This window comes from Gossypium arboreum, chromosome 1 (genome assembly GCF_025698485.1).
Source record: "Gossypium arboreum isolate Shixiya-1 chromosome 1, ASM2569848v2, whole genome shotgun sequence".
NCBI classification, from domain to species: domain Eukaryota; kingdom Viridiplantae; phylum Streptophyta; class Magnoliopsida; order Malvales; family Malvaceae; genus Gossypium; species Gossypium arboreum.
In genome coordinates this window covers 67,366,658-67,391,686 of record NC_069070.1, presented here as the reverse complement: position 1 = coordinate 67,391,686, position 25,029 = coordinate 67,366,658, and the positions used below count along the sequence as shown (strand labels likewise).

Here is a 25,029-nt window from a genome sequence, read left to right as displayed (position 1 = left end):
ATCTCATTACATAACAAACCAAGCTAAGATTAAGTAACTTCAAATCTAAGGATTTAACTAACAAACACAATCATGTAATAGAAAAAATTCCAATAAAATAAGGATTTTATTGATCGAAAAACTAACCAAATCCTAACAATTTTAACTATCAAAATTGATAACATATTAACAACCATCTAAACATTACTATATTAATCATATGCAACACAAATGATATTAAAATTAATAAATTATAATAAAGAAAAAACTTGTAGTGAATCTGAAATATACAAATCTGCATAAATCAAAATTAAATTTAACCAAATCAAATAATATTAATAAAATCAAAATTTATCCAATTCTACTCACCTAAACTTTTCGTGGCTCATGAGGCTGCTAAATTCGGCGGCCTCTCATAGCACACAGTATACGGGTAGTCCCTTGGTCACGTGATTCCAATAGATTAATTGGTTAGAATATAATACCTAACACGGCCCTACACAGTCCACGGGCTGTCCCTTGGTCACGTGATTCCGAAAAGAATTTTTTTTTCCCATGGGTAAAATCGTAATCACAAATATCTCCTACGCTACGGTACTGCCATTCTGACGTGGAGACGTATAAGGTAGAAAATCTAAACGGCATTTGTATCGGGAAAATGCCAATACTGGGTCCCCCCACATTTCAAGGAGGGAAAGCCAAAGCTTAAATAAAGGCCTTCGCTCTTCACTTCGGCCGTCTATTTTTAAGAGCCACGCGAAGGAAAAAAAAAAGGCATTTCTTTCATCTTAAAGAGAGCGAGGAAGCCACGAAGATAATAGAGTGATTTTCAATCTCCATTTTAAGGTATTTTTTTTCATTACTTAGCCATTTAATTATTGTTTCTATTTTATATTTTGCTGATATTTTTCATTTGTTGTTTTGATGGTTAGATTTATTTCGAGAGTGATTGATTTTTTGTGTTCTTTTTGTTTATTTGAGCTTACATTTTGAAGTTTTAGTTAAGATTTATTTGATTTTCCATCTCTCTTGAGTCCGAATCGGAACACCTCAATTTTTTGATCTTAGTGTGCTTTTCATTGATCAATGCCGTTATTAAACCACAGATCTTTAACTTGTTTTCCATCCCCTTTTCTGCTTTTTTTTTTTTTTTACTTTATTGTTCATTCATAAACACAGCTATTTACTTTCGCTTATTTTTTAATAGAAATTATGAAATCTATTAATAGTAAAGAATAACGAAACTTGTCTTCTAAAGTTTTGGTTAATGATATATTAGTTATTGTTTATTGAAAGAATGAGTTATAACTTGAGTAGTAGCTGATTTATTCTTTCATTCAGATATGAACATGTTTTTTTTTGGAGGTAAGTGAGTGTTTTCTTTTTGCTTAATTTCATATTTAATTAATTTTACACAAATTATTTTTTCTATATAAGCATATTAAGAAGATTCTATTTATTTAAGTACACGGTTTAATTTTTTACAAAGGTATCAAATATGCATCATCAAAGGCATATCCTACTGATTCCGATGATGAAATCCAAAAATTCTATTAAAAAGAATATTATGGGAATCCGGTTATAAAAAAATGGACAAGACGATTTATTTAAAATAAAAATAAAAACATGTTATTGTCTTTATCTTCATTGTAATTTTTTGGCAGTCTTTTTTCTGGAATTTTCGTCTGTAGTTTTCAACTTGATTTAATTATATTTGCCACTTGCCGGATACCGATGAACAATATCAGCTGATTCTTTTTGTTGTTTAACACTTTTAACTTTAAACTACAAGTCTATAAATCGACTCGTGAATGATTTTTCTATTAAAAATTATGAATAAACCCACCACTATTTGGGTAAGAAGTGATCTGTGGCAGCGCTGTGATTTGATAATTTAGACGGACGGTTTGATTTTGGTCACGGTGACTGCATCCCGTGATTTAACACATGCTTTTCTAAAATGCCGTGTCGTTATGGGTATGTGCCTGCTCCTAAGGGTGCAATCATAGACTGTGCTTGTTATTTTTAGTTTTAAATATGTATAAATATAATATAGTTATATGTCAGAACAAATATACATGCCAACATTCTAACCACTATTTCTTTCAAAAACTATTGTATAAAAAAAACATTTCAACTAAAGTAATATGTGATATACTTGACAATTATTAATTTTACTCCAGTAAAAATATATTAAGCATTTTTCATGCATAAATACTAATATGAAAAGCATTAGTAGGGTCGTGTAGATTACGTTTACCGCCAAACCTGGCAAAACTACTGGCAGTGGAATTCGTTAAAACTAGAATTTCAATTTATATAAAATTTTTTAAGGTGCAATAATGTGACATGAATGTATTAATATTAATTACTTATGTTTCAAATTTTAAATAAATTTATAATACTTTAAATAAAAATTTGATAATATTTTTATTAATAAATAATGGCCATAATGGTAATGCGCATTGTACTCATAGGAAAAAAAAAGCTTAAATTTAAATTTTAGAGTTTACATTATTAGAAAAGATATTCACAAACCTTGAAAGGGTTAATATTCATAGATAGTAAAATAGATATGAAAGATACATTAGTTCTATAAAGATGATAATTCCTTTAAATTAAACTACTATACTTAAACGGTAGAGCCAAGTAGAGGCCAGGAGGGTCATGACCTCAAGGTTTAAATATTTTTTTTTTAATTTAGTAGTTTGTAAATATACTATGGCTCTTTGTAAATAAACTATGGCTCTCTCAAAAATATAAGTAGGCCCCTCAAAGGTTTAAGATTTTGTAATTTCTCCTTTTGTATATATATTATAGCCCTCTTTAAAATATAAGTAGGCCCTCCAATATTTTTATTGTATTAAAATAATATTTAAAAATTATTCTTGATAAAAATAAAGAAAAATCTTCTTGAAGAAACTAAATTACTCATGATGACTTTTAAATTATATTTTTGTTAAATATTTATTTAATATTTTACTTAAAATAATAATATTTTATAAGTAATATAATAATATATATAAAGAAAAGAAAAATGAACAAACTTTTATCAATCTTTCTCTTTCATATTGGTGTGTAGCAAGAAAAGAAAAAAAACTTCATAATTTTTCCTCCAAATTTTAAGTATAAGGTATGTTTTTCTTCAAAATTTTCATATATTTTGAATCTTTGAAGCTTGTTTTACATATATATACCAATAATTTTTATTTTATTAAGTGTATTGAAAGGTGCCATTAAAAGATATTGATGAAAACTTATTTTAAATTAATTGTTTATATATTTAAATCGATTATTATCTAACATATCTAATTTTAATTTAACCCAAAATTAACATCCTGCCACTGACTATACTAAATTATGCAAAATAAATTATAATTATAATCTCTACAAAACATAATAAGAATTAGTATAAAACATCATAGGAAAATTTTCCTCTAAATTAAATCAAAATTAGTAAAAAAACATTAAAATCATTATATATTACCCAAAAATATTTCAAAAGTTTTAAACAAATTCTTCTAAATTATAAGGACAATTGTCCAACCATAATGAGTTGTCCAGAAAAAAAACTATGCTTTTATGGATTGTATTATATGCGTATAGATAATTGATATGTTTTCGAAAATTAGATTAATGTTTTTGAACATAATATTTATATAAGTTATATCAATATAGCCTATAAAATATGTATAATAATCCAAAAATTGTTTAAAATAATGAAATTAGAGTTAAAAATTTTATGAATATACAAAATATAAAATTAATTAAGATATGATACAAACACAAGTTGAGAAAAATAATTTATACATGACATGAAACAAAAATATTAACAAAATATGAATATATGATCATGTCAAAATCTATATAAAACGAATTATTTATGTTAAAATTTATGTAAAATTCTAATACTCTGAAAAAAAATCATAAATGTGAATACATCATGAACATAAATATATTTTAAAATGAATCACTAAAATAAATTATAAAAATATATATGTAATAAATTTCAACACAACAATGCACATAAATTTTTTTTCTGAAGTGAATAACATTAATAATTTTGAAAAATCTTACAAAAGTAAAATGAATATAATATGAATATATAAACATGTAAAATATATACATAAAATAAAATATTAATATATATATAAATAAACGAAAAAATAGCTTAATATAAAATAACATAAAACAATTTCTCATTTTTCCTCCATCATAATTTACTTTAACTAACCTCAAATTAATAGTTAATGGCATTATATATGTGTCAAGCTGTAATCCCTTAGTTTTAAATTAAGCAATCTCATGCAATGGGATTGTTTTTATAGTAGGTATATAGATGTTCGTGTGCATTGCTTAAAAATTACCTAAATATATCTTTTAAATTTAGATTTTATTTTTATATTTTAATTATAATTTATGGAGAATTTTTTTTATCAAATTTAAGTGTTAACATTTAAAATAAAATCAGGTTGGAGACTATAGAAGGCATAAAATCTGAATGGCTGACTTGTCCAATTGCCATTGCCATTGTCATTGCGATTCCTATTCATATTACTTTACCTCATTTTTCACTAACAGTTTTAATTTAAAATTGTAAATAATATATAATAGTACAATATACATATATAATATTTTATTGTATATGATTTTAATACAAATGCTAAAATACATAAAATATTTAGAGAGAAATATAATAATCTTAAAAAGAAAAATAAGATTAAATAAATCTATTACTTATATCTAGACTTATCCATGAATCAAATAGTCTGTCCAACTTGATAGGCTTAGTCCAATTTGACCTAGGCTTGAACAAGATATTTTTTTTTTGTCTCGGTCTAGGTTAATGTTAATACCTCAAATCAATTTGTTGGACGATCGACCATGCCAGAATGCTAGTCGAATAGACTTTAGACTTGGCATACTTATTGCCTGAGTTTTAAATATTTTATCACTTCGTGTGCTATTCACAACGCTTTAGACCAAAATGGATACTACTCTTATAAATATTTCCTCATTCATGTGCACAATATTAATTACATACACATCATAGTTGAAACAAGTCTTTCAAAATTTACAATTCATGAGCTAAGATTATAGATCGCCTTAATATATACACGTTAAATCCCAAAAATTGCTAGGCTTTTGGCTTAGTCCCACCCCCAAAGTTCAAAATAGCTTTTGTTACCTGATGAACTCAGGAGTTCGCATGATGTTTGCTTACCTATACATACAACTCGCATGGAATATAATTCGCACATAAAGCCAACTAATATGTTAAACAGTTCACGTATAAATTTAAGCAACACGCATACAATACATTTCACTCAAATAGACAGTTCACTTTCACTCTCTGCGAACATATGTGTTACGGTAAGTCTAGGTGGATTTCCCCACTGCAGAATTATACTAGGTGTAAAACCTTTATGAAAATATACTTGGCTACCATACACCAGACACATGCTTGTGAATTCACACTTGTGGCTTCATGTCTATGAACTCATACCTGCAAATTAGGTCTGTGGATTAATATTTGAGCTCGTATATACGTTTTCATACTTGAGCTCGTATATACCTAAGCATTTGCCTGCCATCCTGGAGACGAACTTGTTGAGCATAACCACCCTCCCCTTTAAACACTGAATATCCTTGCTAGTTCTTGGAGGAGGCATATCCAAAATAGCTTGAATCTTTTCTCGGTTCGCTTCTATTCTTCTCTGTAAAACCAAAAAGCCTAAGAATTTGCCTGCTTTTACATCAAAAACACATTTCTCCAGGCACAATTTCATGCTATGAGCTAGCAAAACGGAAAAAGCCTCTGACAAATCCTGAACATGCCCCTTAGATTAGAGCTCTTTACCAATATGTCATTAACGTAAACCTCACTGTGCGCAATTTGCTTTCTAAAAATTTTGTTAAATAATCTCTAGTAAGTTGCCCTTGCATATTTCAAACTAAAAGGTATAACTCAATAGCAAAACAAACATTCTTCTATGATAAAAGTTATTTTGTCTTGATCTTTTGAGGCCATAGATATTTGGTTATAACTCGAAAATGCATCCATAAAACTAATAAATTTATGCCCCGAGGACGCATACACCAAATCATCAATCGAGGGTAAAGGAAAATTGTCCTTGGGGCAAGCTTTGTTAAGGATGGCGAAGTCAATACTCATTATCTATTTCCCATTAGCTTTCTTCACTATCACTACATTCGAACCCAATCAGGATACGCCACCTCTCTGATGAACTTCGCTAAAAGCAGTTTCCCTACCTTTTGTTTTATGGCCTTTACAACCCGAGGAGCAAATTTTTTTCTACTTAACTAGTTTAACCTTAGGAAACACATTTAACCTATGAACAACCATTTGAAGGTCCACCTCAGGCATATTCGTAGTTGACCACGCAAAAACATTGGAATTCACTTTTAAACACTGAATCAAGTCTTATTTTTCCTCCTCTGCCAATGTTGAAGAAGTTTTTACAAACTTGTTCGTATTATCATAAAATAACTATAAATTTTCTGTGACCTCTGCCCCTTCTGGCTTCCTAATTCTTTCCTTACCTCAAACATCCAAACTATCCAAATCCAAAACTTGATCAACCACTCTTGTCTGTCATGAAAATTGCCATGCAGCACTTGCTCGCGTGTTTGCTTGACTGATAACATGTGACACTATCTAGCTGCTCGTTGATCAAATTTCATAAAGCTTTTCCTTGTTCTTATAGGAAATTTAATCTTCATACAGAATGGTGCAACCATTATCTTAGCCATTCTCATGATGGGACGCCCAAAAATGGTATTATAGGCCATTGGATAGTCTACCACAAAGAACTATACATATTTTGTCGTGGTGTGTTTGTTGTCCCCCAATGTAACGAGTAAAGTAATGCATCCCTTTAACTTCATAGAATGGTTTGTAAAACTATACAATAGACTTGCCCTCCTTAAAACTTGCTCTTTCAACCTCATTTTCTGGTAAGCATCCCAAGTTAACAACTCCACAACACTGCCACTATCAACCAATATTCTCTTCACCTCAAACCCTGTTATAATTACTACACAACCATTAGGTCATTTCCTTCTTCATCACACATCATGCTTTCATCTTCATTGTTAAATTCCACCTTCCATTTTTCTTGTTGACGCAACCCTTTTTAGTAAGCTGATTGACATTACGCTTCTAAGGTGAGCCTTTTTCTTTGTGTTAGAGGTCACCTAGTCTTCATCAGTAACAATTATCACATGTATTGTTCCCATAACCTTTTGCTTGCCATTGTCCTCACCTAGCAAACTCTGACCTGACGGAGTAGTATCTTGAGCTATAAAATCTTTTAACTCATCATTCTTAATTGCTTATTCAATAGCATCATTTAGAGAAGAGCAATCATCAATCTTATGTCCCCCGTCGTTGTGAAAATTATACTTATCCCTCAAGTTTGACCTCGATACATTACGTCGTATGGGTGGAGGACTTAGCAAGATGCCCAAACTTTTAACCTAGCGAAGGATATAGGAACTAGTAGCATTTAATGGAGTATAAGTTTCCAATCTTCTATGAAGGGCATACTTTCTTATGTGTTTAGTTTGAGATATTTGAAATACTCTCGACGATTCATTTTGTGAATAACTCCTCTGTTGTCCCTCGCTTTGTACTACGAGCCATTCTATTAATTTCCTCTGCTTCAACAAACTTATAGGCCCTCTTATACTGTAACACCCTCTAACCCCAAACCGTCCCCGGAATAGGGTTACAGGGCATTACCAAAAATAGACAAACTTTATTATTACAAATCGAAAATAACCATAAAATTATACTCAAAATAAGGTTAATTACCCTTATCGAGGTTCTACGGACCTAATATGAACCTTTCGTGGGGTTAGGATTCGAATCCTAACTCTACAGGCCTCCCTAAAACACTAAACACAATTATACAAACCAATCCAATTCACTTCCACATAACATGTAACTATATACCATTCATTTCATAAACTTAGGAATCGTCCCTTTATACGTCAAACTCCTTAAAGTTTATACACCATCTTTTACATTCAAAACATTAAATATATACAAATGACCACCTAAAACCTAGTACATGCCACATTACCAAAAGATAAGATTTTTACCACAAAATGAGCTGGAGTCGGAGATGATTTTGAATGCAGAACCGAACTCTATTTTACCTAACCTGCGCACGGAAAACAATTGTACGCTGAGTATTGAAAATACTCAGTGGTATTATCATAATTCAATTCATAACATCAAATCAAGTTCAAAACATAAATGCACAAGTAGTCAATTGAATATGCCAATTCATGTCATATTAATGACATTCAAATGATTATAAAATTTTCACCAACATGTAAACACTTAACTCATAACACTTTCATGTATACATAATTCATAAACATAAAGTTCATGCTTCAACTTCACAACACAATTTCTTTTCACATTTCGTGTCATCATTTTCTTTCACCTTTCATTCGATAATTCAGATAATCAGATTCAGATAATTTTGCTCATTTCACTTATAGGCCCTATTAACCTGACTCAGACCAAGGTGGATACGCGGATCCAACCAAACACACCAGAGTGGCGACCAACGCCTTATCGGATAGTTCGAAGTAAATCAGATCTATGGCACACCAAGTACCTCATCGGCCAAGCTGAAGCAATGTGGCTACCAAAGGCTCATCGAAACTATCCGAAGTAAATCTATGGCACACCGAGTGCCTCATCGACTCGAGGTCGAAGAATCCCTGAACACTTCCAATCCTATGGCATGCCAATTATATCCACTAAGCCCGACTAGTTAATAGGGTTTCGATCATATTTCCATTTTCGAAACATTTTCACATTTCAATCAATTCTCTTATATTTCTCAATGTAATCACAACTAATCAACAATTCACATTCAAGTCATTTTCACGCACATTCATATATATATATTAGAATTAAATATGCAATAATAAATACTATGAATTATGATAATACAAACCGATTTTCCCCGAGCTATTCCTCGACTACTTTCTCTTTCCCCTTTGTATTGGATGCCTCGGTTCCTTTGTTTGCTACGAAAATTAGCATAATTATAATAAATTAATATAATACAATCCAATTTAATTCATGAGTATAAACATGCAAATTTGACCCTTTTTTTTTTTAAGATATATAATTTCACCATTAAGCTGTCTGTTTGAGTCATTGTTACTAAATTATTTATATCTTGAGCTACGAAACTCCAAATTAATATCCATAAATATTTTTTGAAACTAGACTCATATATCTTATCACCATAAAATTTTCAGAACTTTTGGTCTAGCCAATTAGTACAGTTTATTCATTAAAGACTCCCCTGTTACTCCATTCGACAGTTCTGACCTCTCTCTACTAAAAATCAATTATCTCATTGTACAGAACTCGAATAAGGTTCTTATTTATTTATTTTAAAACTAGATTCATTAAGGAGTTCACACATATAAATTAAACTCCATAATAATTTTTTTACAATTTTTAATGGTTTTCCAAAGTCAAAACAGAGTGTCTCGAAATCACCCTGAACCAGTCTTTCTAAATTTCAAATATCTCTAGATTCATAAATTCATTGCTTACACTGTTTCCACTATAAGAAACTAGACCCAATAAGCTTTAATTTCATACTTATCCATCCTCTAATTCAATTCCTACAATTTTTAGTGAATTTTCAAAGTCAGACCATTGCTACTTCCCAAAACTGTTTTGATGTAAAATGCTAATAACCAAGTTTATAACACCAATTCACACCTTATTTCTATTCAATTTCCATCAAAATATTCATATAACTATCAAATTTTCATAATTTTTCTATAATTCCGAATTTCTTTCAATTTAATTCCTAAAATTCAAAATTTATGGCTTGTTTTACAATTAAGTCCCTAATTCCATTCAAATTCAAAATTTTATCCAATTAATCCCTGATTTCATCATTTCTTCAACATAAACCCTAATCAAACCTTCATTAATTTTCAATATTTTCTCATGAATTCAAGAAAATCTTTCTCTAAAGCTTCAAAAATACCAAAATTAGAAAGCAAAAGGGCTTAATTAACTTACCAATTTAACTTTCAAGCTTCAATTCTCCAATTTTTCCTTTTTCTTTCTTCCTTTCCTTTCTTTCTCTGTTTCGTGAGCTTCTTTGTTCTTTTCTATCTTTCTTTTTCTTTTATTTCCTTTTTATTTACTTTACTTTTAATAATAATAATTTAATATATATTCTAACACATAAAAATCTCAGATTTTTATGTTTATGCCGCCTCACTTAGGACAAATGGCATAATTACCATTTTGGTCCTTTTTATTTTCTTTTAATCTATAATTCAACTTTCACACTTTATTCAATTTGGTCCTTTTATTAGTCACTCTTAATTAAATTAAATTCACTTAATTAAACTCTAATTTAACTCATAATTATCCTCATAAATATTTTTAATAAATATTTACGGACTTAATTTCCTAAGACGGAGGCCCTACAACTCGTTTTTCCGGTGCCCGGGAATTTGGGTCATTACATTTCTCTCCCTCTAAAAAAAAAATTCGTCCTCGAAATTTACCTGAGAATAGGTGAGGGTACTGAGTTCTCATAGTTTCTTCCGGTTCCCATGTTGCTTCTTCCATTTTATGACTTCTCCAAAGTACTTTTACTAAAGGAACTCTTTTATTTCTTAATTCCTTTACCTCTCGGGCTAAAATCTCAACTGGTTCTTCTTCGAATGATAAATCTGGTCGAAGCTCAATATCCTCAGTAGTTATGACATGAGAAGGATCTGATCGATATCTTTGGAGCATTGAAACATTAAAAACATCGTGTATTTTCTGTAACTCTGGAGGTAAAGCTAACCGATAAGCCACTGGTCCAATTCTCTCTACTATCTCATACGGTCCAATGAAACGAGGACTCAATTTACCTTTCCTGCCAAATCTCAACACTTTCTTCCAAGGAGAGACTTTAAGAAATACTTTATCGCTAACCGAATACTCAATGTCCCGTCGTTTTAAATCGGCATAAGACTTCTGTCTGTCAAAAGGTGCTTTTAATCTCTCTTGTATCTTCTTAACTGTTTCTTCAGTTTCTTGGATCAATTCTGGCCCAATCACTTTTCTTCCATTCAGCTCTGTCCAACACACGGGTGATCTACATCTTCGTCCATATAATGCTTCATACGGAGCCATTTGAATACTAGATTGGAAACTATTATTATAAACAAATTCAGCTAAAGGCAAATAACGTTCCCAACCTGATTCAAACTCCATAATACAAGCTCGAAGCATATCTTCTAAAATTTGAATTACCCGTTCAGACTGTCCGTCAGTTTGCGGATGAAATGCTGTGCTAAAATTAAGCTGTGTACCTAAGGATTCATGTAATTGCCTCCAAAATCTCGATGTAAACTGAGGATCTTGATCTGAAATTATTGATTCCGGAATACCGTGTAGTCTAACAATTTCTCGGATATATACCTCAGCAAGTCTCTGTAACGACCAATCTGTTTTGACTGCTATAAAATGTGCTGACTTAGTAAGTCTATCGACTATCACTCAAATAGCATTCTTTTTACTTGCTGACAACGGTAGTCCCATAACAAAATCCATCGTGATACGATCCCATTTCCATGCAGGAATATTAATAGGCTGAAGTAAACCAGTCGGTACCTGATGTTCTGCCTTTACCCGTTGACATGTAAGGCATTTACCAACATATTCAACTATGTCTCTTTTCATTCCGGGCCACCAATACAAATTTCGTAAATTACGATATATTTTTGTACCTCCGGGGTGTAGAGCAAATGAGCCATCATGTGCTTCTCGAAGTATTAGTTCTTTCAATTCAGAGTTATCTGGAATACAAACTCAATCTTGGTACCTTAAGCATCCATGTGCATCGATCTTGAAGTTCTCTCTTGTACCACTCTGTATCATCTCTCTTTCTTCACCAACTTATCATCTCCCAACCGAAATGCTCTAATCGCTCAAATATTACGGTTTTACTTTTAACTCATTAATGATTTCCATCATCGGTGATCTTGAAAGTGCAAACATGGCTCTTAACTCAATTGCCGTTTTTCTACTCAATGCATCCGCTACTATATTTGCTTTTCCCGGATAGTAGTCTATAACACAATCATATTCTTTCAAGAGCTCGATCCACCGTCTCTGTCTCAAATTCAATTTTTTTTGGGAAAGAAGATACTTTAGACTTTTATGATCAGTGAATATGTAGCATTTTTCACCATAAAGATAATGCCTCCAAATCTTCAAAGCAAAAATCACAGCTGCTAACTCCAGGTCATGTGTCAGATAATTACACTCGTGTTGTTTCAACTGATGAGATGCATAAGCAATAAATTTTCCATCTAGCATCAGTACACAACCCAAACCACTTAAAGAAGCATCACTGTACACAATAAAATCCTTTCCTGATTCGGATAATGTTAAAACTGGTGCCTCGGTTAACATTTGTTTTAATGTCTCAAAACTCTTCTGACATTGGTCATCCCATATAAAAGAAACATTCTTCTGTAGCAACTTAGTCATCGGCATGGCTATTTTCGAGAATCCATTTACAAATCTTCTATAATATCCAGCCAAACCAAGAAAACTACGTACCTCATACACATTCCTTGGAGCTTTCCATTGAACTATGGCTTCAATTTTCTTCGGATCAACTCTGATTCCTTCCGCTGATACTACATGTCCTAGAAATACAACCTCTGATAACCAGAACTCACATTTACTAAATTTCCCATACAGTTGCTTTTCTCACAAAGTCTGTAACACTGTTCTGAGGTGCTTATCATGCTCTGTTTCTGTCTTTGAATAAACAAGTATATCATCAATGAAGACCACAACAAATTGATCCAAATACGGCTGAAATATACGGTTCATCAGATCCATAAAAGCAGTTGGAGCATTAGTCAATCCAAATGACATTACTAAAAATTCATAATGACTATACCTCGTACAGAAAGCTGTCTTCGGTACATCACATTCTTTTACTTTCAGTTGGTAGTAACCCGATCTCAAGTCTATCTTTGAGAATACAGAAGCTCCTTTCAGCTGATCAAATAAATCATCAATACGAGGGAGTGGATATTTGTTCTTGATTGTTACTTTATTCAATTGTCTATAATCAATACAAAGTCGCATCGAACCATCTTTCTTTTTAACAAATAATACCGGAGCTCCCCACGGTGAAATACTTGGCCGAATAAAACCACTATCTAATAAATCTTGCAACTGTATCTTTAACTCCTTCAATTCAGTAGGTGCTATACGATAAGGGGGTATAGAAATTGGAGCAGTACCCGGATAAACCTCTATAGCAAATTCAACTTCTCTGTCAGGTGGTAAACCCGGTAGTTCCTCTGGAAAAACATCTGGAAATTCTTAAACTGTTTGGATTTTACTGCATGGACTACCCACTGTATCTAAATTAATAACATAAGCTAAGTATGCTGTACAACCCTGCTGTAACATCTTACTAGCTTTCATTGCTGAGACAACACGTGTTGTTCCACTATTTTGAATACCCTTTACCTTAATATTGTTTCCATCATCAGCCTGAATACTGAACTTCTTTTCATAGCAGTCTAAAATTACACCATGCTCAGACAACCAATCCATACCCAATATTACATCAAAGTCTCCAAATGGCGTAATCAATAGATTAACCGGAAAAATTTTATTTTGTATAACCAACGGGCATATCGGACAAACTTGATTTACTAATACCGTCTGTCCTAACGGACTTGACACTTCTATTGCTACACTAGACATCTCAAATTCTAATTTTCCCAATTCAACCAATTTTGAATTTACATATGAATGCAAAGACCCAGGGTCAATTAAAACATAAACAGGTTCGGAATACAATAAGAATATACCTGTTACAACATCATGTGCATCCCTCTCTTCTCGAGTTCTGACCATATAAACTCTAGCTGGAACTCTGGCCTCCGACTGCTGTGTAACAACATCACTACTTCCTCTAGCACTACCTCCTTGAGATGCAAAACCACCTCTGCCCAATCCTCTGCCTCTGGCAGTAGATACTGATCTCTGTAATGTCGCAGGTGCAGTATTATCAGCTTTCGGCCAGTCTTTAATAAAATGTTCTGTAGATCCACATCTGAAACATCCTCTAGTCAATCGCCAACATTCACCTCTGTGTCTTCTCCCACAATGCTCACATTCGGAATAATAGTATCTCGAGATGGACCTCTTACACTACCAGTAGAGGCTGTAGTTTGCTTCCCCTGACTCTTTCCTCCTCTATCTGATCTGAAGCTAGATCTCCAACCACTTCTAGAGTCTCGGAATCTTTTCGGTAATGGATTCGAAATTGTAGTTCCCGTACGTTTCCCAACCGATTTAGAAGGTTCAGTCTTTTTATCAAGCCCCAGAACTTGTTCTATCATCTTAGCCCGTTCTATCAGATCAACAAATTCAGTAATTCGCTGAGATATCAGTAACACTTTTATTTCTTCTCTTAGTCCCCGTAAGAATCTTTTACAACTGTCGGCTTCAGTCGGTATAAACTCTGATGCATATCTACCAAGTCTTGAAAATTCCCGTTCATAATCTATTACTATCATTTCACCTTGTTTCAAAGTCAGAAATTCTTGTTTCTTGTTTTCAATATATATTTCCCCGATATATTTCTTTTGAAACTCTTTCTGAAATAAATTCCATGATACCTGATCAGTCGGCAAGTGTCGGATAACAGATTCCCACCATAAATATGCCTCACCCTGTAATAGAGATACAGCACTCAACAGACTTTCTCGGGGAGTACACTCTAACTGTTGTAAAATTCTTTTTGTCGCTTCTATCCAATTCTCAGCTACTAATGGATCAACACCTTTCAGACCCGAAAATTCCGTGGCACCGTATTTTCTCAATTTCTTAATCGGGGCCCGTCTAGGAATAGGTATAAATGTGGTAGCAGGTACAGTTCCCGCTACTTGTTGGAGAGCATCAACTAAAACTCTTAACATATCAGGTTCATTTCTACATTTTTCATCTATTTCCCTAATGTTTTCTTCTTCTACCTCGGGAGGTTGGTCTATAAACGGGTTCACACTAGGTGTGGCTGATTCACTTTCATTTAAATCAATTGATCGATCATCTGACATCTTTAATCTCTATAAAACATAAACAATTAAATAGGTTAGCATTCAAAAATCCCGACTCAATTCCAACTCAAATGTGGCATGTACTTCTAGACTCACTTAAGAATTCGATTTTAATCCGAGAATCGGTTAAACCTATAGCTCTGATACCACTAAATGTAACACCCTCTAACCCCAAACCGTCCCCGAAATAGGGTTACAGGGCATTACCGAAAACAGAAAAACTTTATTATTACAAATCGAAAATAACCACAAAATTATACTCAAAATAAGGTTAATTACCCTTATCGAGGTTCTACGGACCTAATATGAACCTTTCGTGGGGTTAGGATTCGAATCCTAACTCTACAGGCCTCCCTGAAACACTAAACACAATTATACAAACCAATCCAATTCACTTCCACATAACATGTAACTATATACCATTCATTTCATAAACTTAGGAATCGTCCTTTATCGTCAAACTCCTTAAAGTTTATACACCATCTTTACATTCAAAACATTAAATATATACAAATGACCACCTAAAACCTAGTACATGCCACATTACCAAAAGATAAGATTTTACCACAAAATGAAATTTGGAGTCGGAGATGATTTTGAATGCAGAACCGAACTTTATTTTACCTAACCTGAGCACGGAAAACAACCGTACGTTGAGTATTGAAAATACTCAGTGGTATTATCATAATTCAATTCATAACATCAAATCAAGTTCAAAACATAAATGCACAAGTAGTCAATTGAATATGCCAATTCATGTCATATTAATGACATTCAAATGATTATAAAATTTTCACCAACATGTAAACACTTAATTCATAACACTTTCATGTATACATAATTCATAAACATAAAGTTCATGCTTCAACTTCACAACACAATTTCTTTTCACATTTCGTATCATCATTTTCTTTCACCTTTCATTCGATAATTCAGATAATCAGATTCAGATAATTTTGCTCATTTCACTTATAGGCCCTATTAACCTGACTCGGACCAAGGTGGATACGCGGATCCAACCAAACACACCAGAGTGGTGACCAACGCCTTATCGGATAGTTTGAAGTAAATCAGATCTACGGCCCACCAAGTACCTCATCGGCCAAGCCGAAGCAATGTGGCTACCAAAGCCTCATCGAAACTATCCGAAGTAAATCTATGGCACACCGAGTGCCTCATCGACTCGAGGTCGAAGAATCCCTGAACACTTCCAATCCTATGGCATGCCAATTATATCCACTAAACCCGACTAGTTAATAGGGTTTCGATCATATTTCCATTTCCGAAACATTTTCACATTTCAATCAATTCTCTTATATTTCTCAATGTAATCACAACTAATCAACAATTCAGATTCAAGTCATTTTCACGCACATTCATATATATATATATATATATATTAGAATTAAATATGCAATAATAAATACTATGAATTATGATAATACAAACCGATTTTCCCCGAGCTATTCCTCGACTACTTTCTCTTTCCCCTTTGTATTGGATGCCTCGGTTCCTTTGTTTGCTACGAAAATTAGCATAATTATAATAAATTAATATAATACAATCCAATTTAATTCATGAGTATAAACATGCAAATTTGACCCTTTTTTTTTAAGATATATAATTTCACCATTAAGCTGTCTGTTTGAGTCATTGTTACTAAATTATTTATATCTTGAGCTACGAAACTCAAAATTAATATCCATAAATTTTTTTTGAAACTAGACTCATATACCTTATCACCATAAAATCTTCAGAACTTTTGGTCTAGCCAATTAGTACAGTTTATTCATTAAATACTCCCCTGTTACTCCATTCGACAGTTCTGACCTCTCTCTACTAAAAATCAATTATCTCATTGTACAGAACTTGAATAAGGTTCTTATTTATTTCTTTTAAAACTAGATTCATTAAGGAGTTCTCACATATAAATTAAACTCCATAATAATTTTTTTACAATTTATAAATGGTTTTCCAAAGTCAAAACAGAGTGTCTCGAAATCACCCTGAACCAGTCTTTCAAAATTTCAAATATCTCTCGATTCATAAATTCATTGCTTACACTATTTCCACTATAAGAAACTAGACCCAATAAGCTTTAATTTCATATCTTATCCATCCTCTAATTCAATTCCTACAATATTTAGTGAATTTTCAAAGTCAAACTATTTCTACTTCCCAAAACTATTTTGATGTAAAATGCTAATAACCAAGTTTATAACACCAATTCACACCTTATTTCTATTCAATTTCCATCAAAATATTCATATAACTATCAAATTTTCATAATTTTTCTATAATTCCGAATTTCTTTCAATTTAATTCCTAAAATTCAAAATTTATGGCTTGTTTTACAATTAAGTCCCTAATTCCATTCAAATTCAAAATTTTATCCAATTAATCCCTGATTTCATCATTTCTTCAACATAAACCCTAATCAAACCTTCATTAATTTTCAATATTTTCTCATGAATTTAAGAAAATCTTTCTCTAAAGCTTCAAAAATACTAAAATTAGAAAGCAAAAGGGCTTAATTAACTTACCAATTTAACTTTCAAGCTTCAATTCTCCAATTTTTCCTTTCTCTTTCTTCCTTTCCTTTCTTTCTCTGTTTCGTGAGCTTCTCTGTTCTTTTCTATCTTTCCTTTTCTTTTATTTCCTTTTTATTTACTTTACTTTTAATAATAATAATTTAATATATATTTTAACACATAAAAATCTCAGATTTTTATGTTTATGCCGCCTCACTTAGGATAAATGGCATAATTACCATTTTGGTCCTTTTTATTTTCTTTTAATCTATAATTCAACTTTCACACTTTATTCAATTTGGTCCTTTTACTTAGTCACTCTTAATTAAATTAAATTCACTTAAGTAAACTCTAATTTAACTCATAATTATCCTCATAAATATTTTTAATAAATATTTACGGACTTAATTTCCTAAGACGGAGGCCCTACGACTCGTTTTTCCGGTGCCCGGGAATTTGGGTCATTACATATACAAATCTGCCAAACTCTGTGGCTTATTATCAATAAATGATTATTGCACATGCTCATTTTGAATACCCATGATAAAAACAACAATGACCCACTGATCCTCCAAATTCTTGGTATTTAACATTGCTGCAAGAAAACGTTTAACATAATCCTGTAAGGATTCTCCATCTTTCTACTTTACTGACATTAAACCCATAGGAGTGCTCATTATTGTTCCATGAGCCTGGAATTTTCCCAAGAACATCAAACCTAATTGTGAAAAACTCTGGCCCTGTAGGAGAGACAGACCTATCTTTTGCATTTCCCTTAAGGGTTGTTGAGATGGCCTTGCACTTCGCAGCATCAGAAGCCCCTAGCACATTCATATAATCATTATACTATATGAGATGCGCTTGAGGATCACTTCTTCCTTCGAACATTTCCTTTGGAACTTTGAACTTGGTTGGTAAGCCTACAGTCACTACTTCAGAAGCCAGTGGATTGTTAGAACAAAAAAAGTAATCCATATCTTGGGCGTTAGGATGCAAAGCCTGCACATCTCTTTGCAGGGCATCCATTTCATTTTGCTCTAGGCGAGCATGATGTTATCTTGAAGATCATAATTGTCAAATTGCATCTTCCTTTTCAACTCTTCATTTTGTCTTAACAATTATTGCTGAAATGTTTATCGTCGTTCAAACCTAGTACTTTGTAAAGCCATCTCTTCCTTCATCAACCTTAACTGCTCCTGCAGAGCGCATAACTATTGTGGTGATGCTTTTTGACTAAAAGGAATGTTGAGATCAAAAGAGTTGGAGGTACATGCATAGGCCGAGTTACCCAAATTTTCTGGTCAATTAGCAAACCAACCAGCAAAAATATCCATCTCATTGGGATGAGCCATTTTGATTTTTTAGCAATCTGAAAATATGAAAATCGGAAGTTCGTCCATGCTCACCGCACCAAATTGTTGAGTGTTCTCTCTCTCCTCTTTAGATGGTAAAGCTATGTATTTCTATATGGTTATTGTTCATTGATGTGATATCCTAGATAGGTTCCATGAATGCTAACACGTGCCATACTCTAGGTTTAACACGTGTTTATGCGATGGGGGTTTACCTATGTAGTGGGGTGTGAACCCACATCGCGCGATCTTATGTGCGATGCGAACCCTTAGTGTCATACGAGTTTGATATGCGAATCGTGTAAAATCCAACCCGAACTCAATCAGGTTTTAGGTCTTTAATAATGAGTATTATAACAGTAGTAATTGATGATGTGCAATTATTGATTTAGTGTAGTTTTGGGTCATTCCTAGCCTTGAAATAACAACAATATGAAATCTGCTTAACAAGTCTAGTCCTTTATTTTCTTAGTAGTACTTGAATACGTTTTTCTAAATTCCAAGTTCTATTGCTCTGCAGATCTTGGATTCACATTGAGAATATTTAATATTCACAGTAGAAAATTGGTTAAATTATGATTTCTTCCATGTACTAACCTGATTATGGAGATTTAGTTTATATTTTTAATTTTACATAATGTGATCATCCTATATATTAGAAAATTGGTTAAATTATGATTTCTTCCATGTACTAACCTGATTATGGAGATTTAGTTTATATTTTTAATTTTACATAATGTGATCATCCTACATATTATTATAATTAATGTTATAACTTAGTGCAAATAACTTACTTTGTTAAAAATTTCATTAGTTGGGTGATGTGAATATTTAAGAAAAGAAATCCAAAAATATCTATCATTTTAAAAGTAAAATTATCATTATTTAAATAACTATTTTTACTAATTTATCATTATCGTATGATTTTAACTATCTTTTCTTAAAAAAAACCAAAATTATATAAAGAACTTTTTAATAGTATTAGTTATTTGGACTAAAATGTCATATTAAGATCAATTATCATTTTCTCTCTATTATGTTTAAATTTGAAATTTAATTTTTATATTTTAATTTAATATTTTATTTTAATAAATCATTACTTAATTTCAAAGGGTTAGTTATTTTGTTTAAAACGCTTATGTGAATTTTTTAAAGCATCATCTCAACAAACATACATACATAAAAAATCCATGTTAAAGTAATGAGTTCAAAATTTATATGTATAAACCTGATATAAAAATAAATAATATTTCAATTGAAATGCTTTAAAAGATTTAAATAAATCTCATTATGTCTATGCCTCTTTAATAAATTTACGCCACGTAATATATATTTTTTATTTTAAAGGAAATCTTATAAGCTTTGATTAAAATTGTAATTATTTTTATCACAAAAAAAATTGTAATTATTTTTAAATTTTATATTAATTATATAAAATTAAAATTAATAAAAATAAAAATAAAATAAATAATAATAAAATAAATATAAATTAAATTATATCAATTCATTATATATATTTAAATTAAAAATATAAATATTCTAATAGATCAAATTTTGACAAGATAATTTTTAAATTAAATCTATAACATTAAATTACTTTTTTTTAATAATTCAAAAACCTAAATCAATTGGAAAGATTGTTTTTCTGATATGAGTTTATTACATTCGAAATAAAAAATAACATAATGAGTTTATTAAATTCAAAATAAAAAAATATATAATTTATAAAACATCAAAAGGTTACATAACTTGAATTGATTCAGATATGAGAAAATTTAAATCTAAAAAATGAGTTCAAGAAAAACCTAAGCTCGAAAATATTCTCAAACTCATCTAAACTTAAAATAATCCAAATCTAAAATCAACCCAGTTCAAATCGACGAGGAATACATAAATGCATGTATATTTACTCTTGATACTAAGAAAAAACATACGACTCTTTTGAACAAAAACTAATATCAATATTAACTGTTTTAACTTTTTAAATATTTACTAGTATTTTTCTTCCACTTATTAAAGTTGACAAACTAGTGAGTTCAAGCTGGTCCAAATTTGATTATCTTCGATTTGAATTATTTCAAATTTAAATTATCTTAGACTTGAATAAACTCATTTTAGATATTCTTTGACACAAATTTTCTTGAAATCAAAATTTTGTGTACTTAAATTTTATATTCAAATTAGTTTAGGTCAAATAAGCTTAGATAGATTTAAATGATTTTAAAATTTTACAAGTTATAAATTTTATTTCAAACTTAATAAACTCATTATACCCAAAAAGCAATCTTTTCCATTGATATGAATTTTTATACTAAAAAAATTAGTTTTTAGTTTAATGTTGTAGATTTAATTTAAGAACTATTTTATCAAAATTCAATATATTAAATTATTTATATTTTTCTATAAATTAAAATATATATGATCAATTGGTTTAAAATTTTTATTTCTTATCAATTTTAATTCTTTTACAATTAGTATAAAATTGAAAAGATAATTTTTAATTTTAGTTAATGTTTATAGGATATAAAATGAAAAAAAAAAGTACACGAGGGACACGGTGGAGGCAAGAGCTTGGGGCAGAGGATTTGTATTCTAAATAATATATATATATATATATATATATATATATATATATATATATATATATATATGCAAAAACACATTGTGAAGTAGTGATATTTTAGTCATTATTTGAGTTGATGTTCAGTTGATTTATAAAAGTATTAATCAATAATATAGATCTTTATCTACCTTAGTGTTTTAATTAAAATAGCTAGCAGTGTTAATTATTTGGAATAATTAATGATATTATAAAAGGGTAAATATACCTTAAGGTTCAAATTAGTATCTAAGGTTTTTTTTTTGTCTAATTGGGTACCTAAACTTGTCCTCAAGGTTCAATTTGGTACTTAAATTTTGATTTTGGTTTAAAATTAGTATTTGAACCTGTCTTAATAGGTCCAATTGGTTCAAATAAGTCTTTCTTTTTAGAATCAAATAAGTCATTTATTGTACATATTAATTTGGACTAAAAACCAAATTCATGTACTAATTCAAACCAAAAAGTTAAGTTCAGATGCCTAATTGGACTAAAATAAGTTTTGTACCAAATTAAACTTTAAAGTCAAGTTCAAGTATCTAATTAAAAAAAAAATCTTAACTACTAATTTAAACCTTATAGTTAAGTTCGAGTATCAAAATGAATATTATCAACTAGTATCCTTGTAGGGGTTTAGAGATTAAGATTGAGTAATTAACATGGAGAATAATAATTTTGGTTTGTTTATGGTTAGTGAAGTGGATTATATTGAGACTAATAAGTTTAGTCGGTTATTTAGCAGATATTTTTCTATTAAATTTTCAATCTACCATGTTTGTTCTTTTAACCATTTCCACTATCCATTTATTTTTTCAGGGTGTGGAACAATGGGTGCTGGAGGCAGAATGTCGGTTCCACCGAGTCCAAAAAAATCCGAATTCAACTCACTGAAGCGAGTTCCATACTCAAAGCCGCCCTTCACTCTGAGTGAAATCAAGAAAGCCATCCCACCACACTGTTTCCAGCGCTCCGTTTTACGCTCATTCTCATATCTCCTTTACGACTTTATATTGGCCTCTCTTTTCTATTATGTGGCCACCAATTACTTCCATAACCTTCCTCAGCCTCTCTCCTACGTGGCTTGGCCTCTTTATTGGGCCATGCAAGGTTGGATTTTGACCGGCGTTTGGGTCATAGCCCATGAATGTGGCCACCATGCCTTCAGTGATTATCAATGGCTTGACGACACCGTTGGCCTTATCCTCCACTCTTCTCTCTTAGTTCCATATTTCTCTTGGAAATATAGCCACCGTCGTCACCATTCCAATACCGGTTCCCTCGAAAGGGATGAAGTGTTCGTTCCCAAGAAAAAATCTGGTTTAAGATGGTGGGCCAAACACTTCAACAATCCACCGGGTCGGTTTCTGTCAATCACCATTCAACTTACCCTTGGTTGGCCGCTTTACTTAGCTTTCAACGTTGCCGGCCGGCCTTACGACAGGTTCGCTTGCCACTATGACCCTTACGGCCCCATATTTTCCGACCGGGAACGACTCCAAATCTATATCTCTGACGCCGGCGTCCTCGCTGTCGCCTATGCGCTCTACCGTCTCGTGTTGGCCAAAGGGGTAGGTTGGGTTATTAGCGTTTATGGGGTGCCATTATTGGTGGTTAACGCCTTCTTAGTAATGATCACGTATTTGCAACACACTCACCCATCTTTGCCGCACTATGATTCCTCGGAGTGGGACTGGATGAGAGGAGCTTTATCAACTGTGGACAGAGATTATGGGATTTTAAACAAGGTTTTCCATAACATAACCGACACTCATGTGGCTCATCATTTGTTTTCTACAATGCCTCACTATCATGCAATGGCGGCCACCAAGGCGATAAAGCCAATATTGGGGGAATACTATCAGTTCGATGGGATGCCTGTCTATAAGGCGATATGGAGGGAGGCGAAGGAGTGTCTTTACGTTGAACCAGACGAGGGCGACAAGGACAAAGGTGTGTTTTGGTTTAGAAACAAGCTTTAAATATTTGCATTTTACCTTAGGCATGTTCTAGTCGTTGATGTTTTAAGGATATTTTAGCCGACCTACTTGGTTTTCCTTTTTGGGACTTTTTAGCTTTGTATTTGCAGAAAATAATCTTGTTCACTATTAAATAATGGTAGAAATAAATACACAGCATGGATTGGCAATAATTAATTTACTTTCAAGCTTGACACCTAATAAGATTTTAAGTTTGTTTTATAAAAAAGGATCTTTCAGTTTGAGTTATTGCCATAATATATGAATATTGATGTTGATTTTATACAAGTGTTTATATATATAAATTTTGATTTTATTTCAATTATAATAAATTAATAACATAGCACCATTTTCAGTTTGCTTTTGTGTATATAAAATGTTACGTTTACTAAGAATAATTAAATTTATTTGTCTTTTAAAATATGTATAATTTAATCAAAATTATAATAATATATAATTGAGTTAAAATTGAATTTATATTTATAATTATATCAAATTAAAGTTGATGTAACATATTACACATTTAATTAAAATTCATATGTAAATTTTGAGGTTTATTCTAAATTAATTTCTATAATCAAAATTGTAAGGATCAATAATCACTAAGAGAGGGGTTAATTGGTGTTTAAAAAAAATAAAGCAAAAATGGCAAACAATAGACTCAAAAATTTATAGTGGTTCAACCCCAATTGTCTACATCTACTATCTTAGCTTACCACAATTAAGGATTTTTTAAATTCACTAAATCTGAACCTTTCAAAGATAAAGTTTAACCTTTACAATCTATCTTTTTTCAAAAGGCAACTTAAGGTTTTTTTACCTAAAACCTTAAGTAAATCCTCACAAAAATAAGAAATAAAGTTTGAAAGTTGATATATAAAAATTAAGCACTCACACACACAAAAAAAAAATAATAATAATAATAAAAAAATAACCCAACAAGTGTATACAAGAGAAAATGAGAATAACAATGAGAAAGGATTAGATTTTTGCTCTTGGTATTTGTAAGCTTTTTTTTTTCACCCTTTTTGAGTGTTTTAGTGCTCCATTTATACCCTATCATAGATTAATAGTCGTTTGAGGTTAATGGAAATGAATTGGAGTTGTTGGAGTCTTTAATTGTAATAATAAATGCTTCTACAGAGCATTAGGTACCAATACCAAGTCATAAAGGTCCAATTCCTTCGGTCAAAATGTGACCATTAGGGCCACCTCAATTGGGAGGGTGCGATACCTCTTCATTTTTGGTGCGGTACCTCTTTGTGGAGGAGTTGTACCTAGGTAATGCTGCGTCTTAATGGATCAGACTAGATGTGGTCCCTTTCAAGAAGGGTGCAGTACCTATGCATCCATTTTACTCACAGTTTCTTAGGTAACGTACCTTTTTCCAAAAGGGTTTGATACCCTTAAGGAAAGATACA

At 31.5% G+C, this 25,029-nt stretch overlaps 2 protein-coding genes across 2 annotated transcripts; one reads left to right on the top strand and one right to left on the bottom strand.

Annotated features, from left to right (window-relative positions):
- Positions 1 to 634: 634 nt before the first annotated feature.
- Positions 635 to 23,781, top strand: LOC108480547 (delta(12)-fatty-acid desaturase FAD2-like). The gene is made up of 2 exons (XM_017783584.2): positions 635 to 825; positions 22,449 to 23,781. Exon 2 carries the CDS (start codon positions 22,460 to 22,462, stop codon positions 23,609 to 23,611), a length of 1,152 nt encoding a protein of 383 aa, XP_017639073.1. The 5' UTR covers positions 635 to 825; positions 22,449 to 22,459; the 3' UTR covers positions 23,612 to 23,781.
- Positions 5,493 to 18,707, bottom strand: LOC128280412 (uncharacterized). The gene is given in 9 exon segments (XM_053018565.1): positions 5,493 to 5,807; positions 6,922 to 7,025; positions 10,570 to 11,865; positions 11,923 to 11,926; positions 12,005 to 12,784; positions 12,839 to 14,074; positions 14,179 to 15,159; positions 18,336 to 18,502; positions 18,554 to 18,707. Coding segments are annotated over 9 exon segments (5,037 nt in total).
- Positions 23,782 to 25,029: the final 1,248 nt, after the last annotated feature.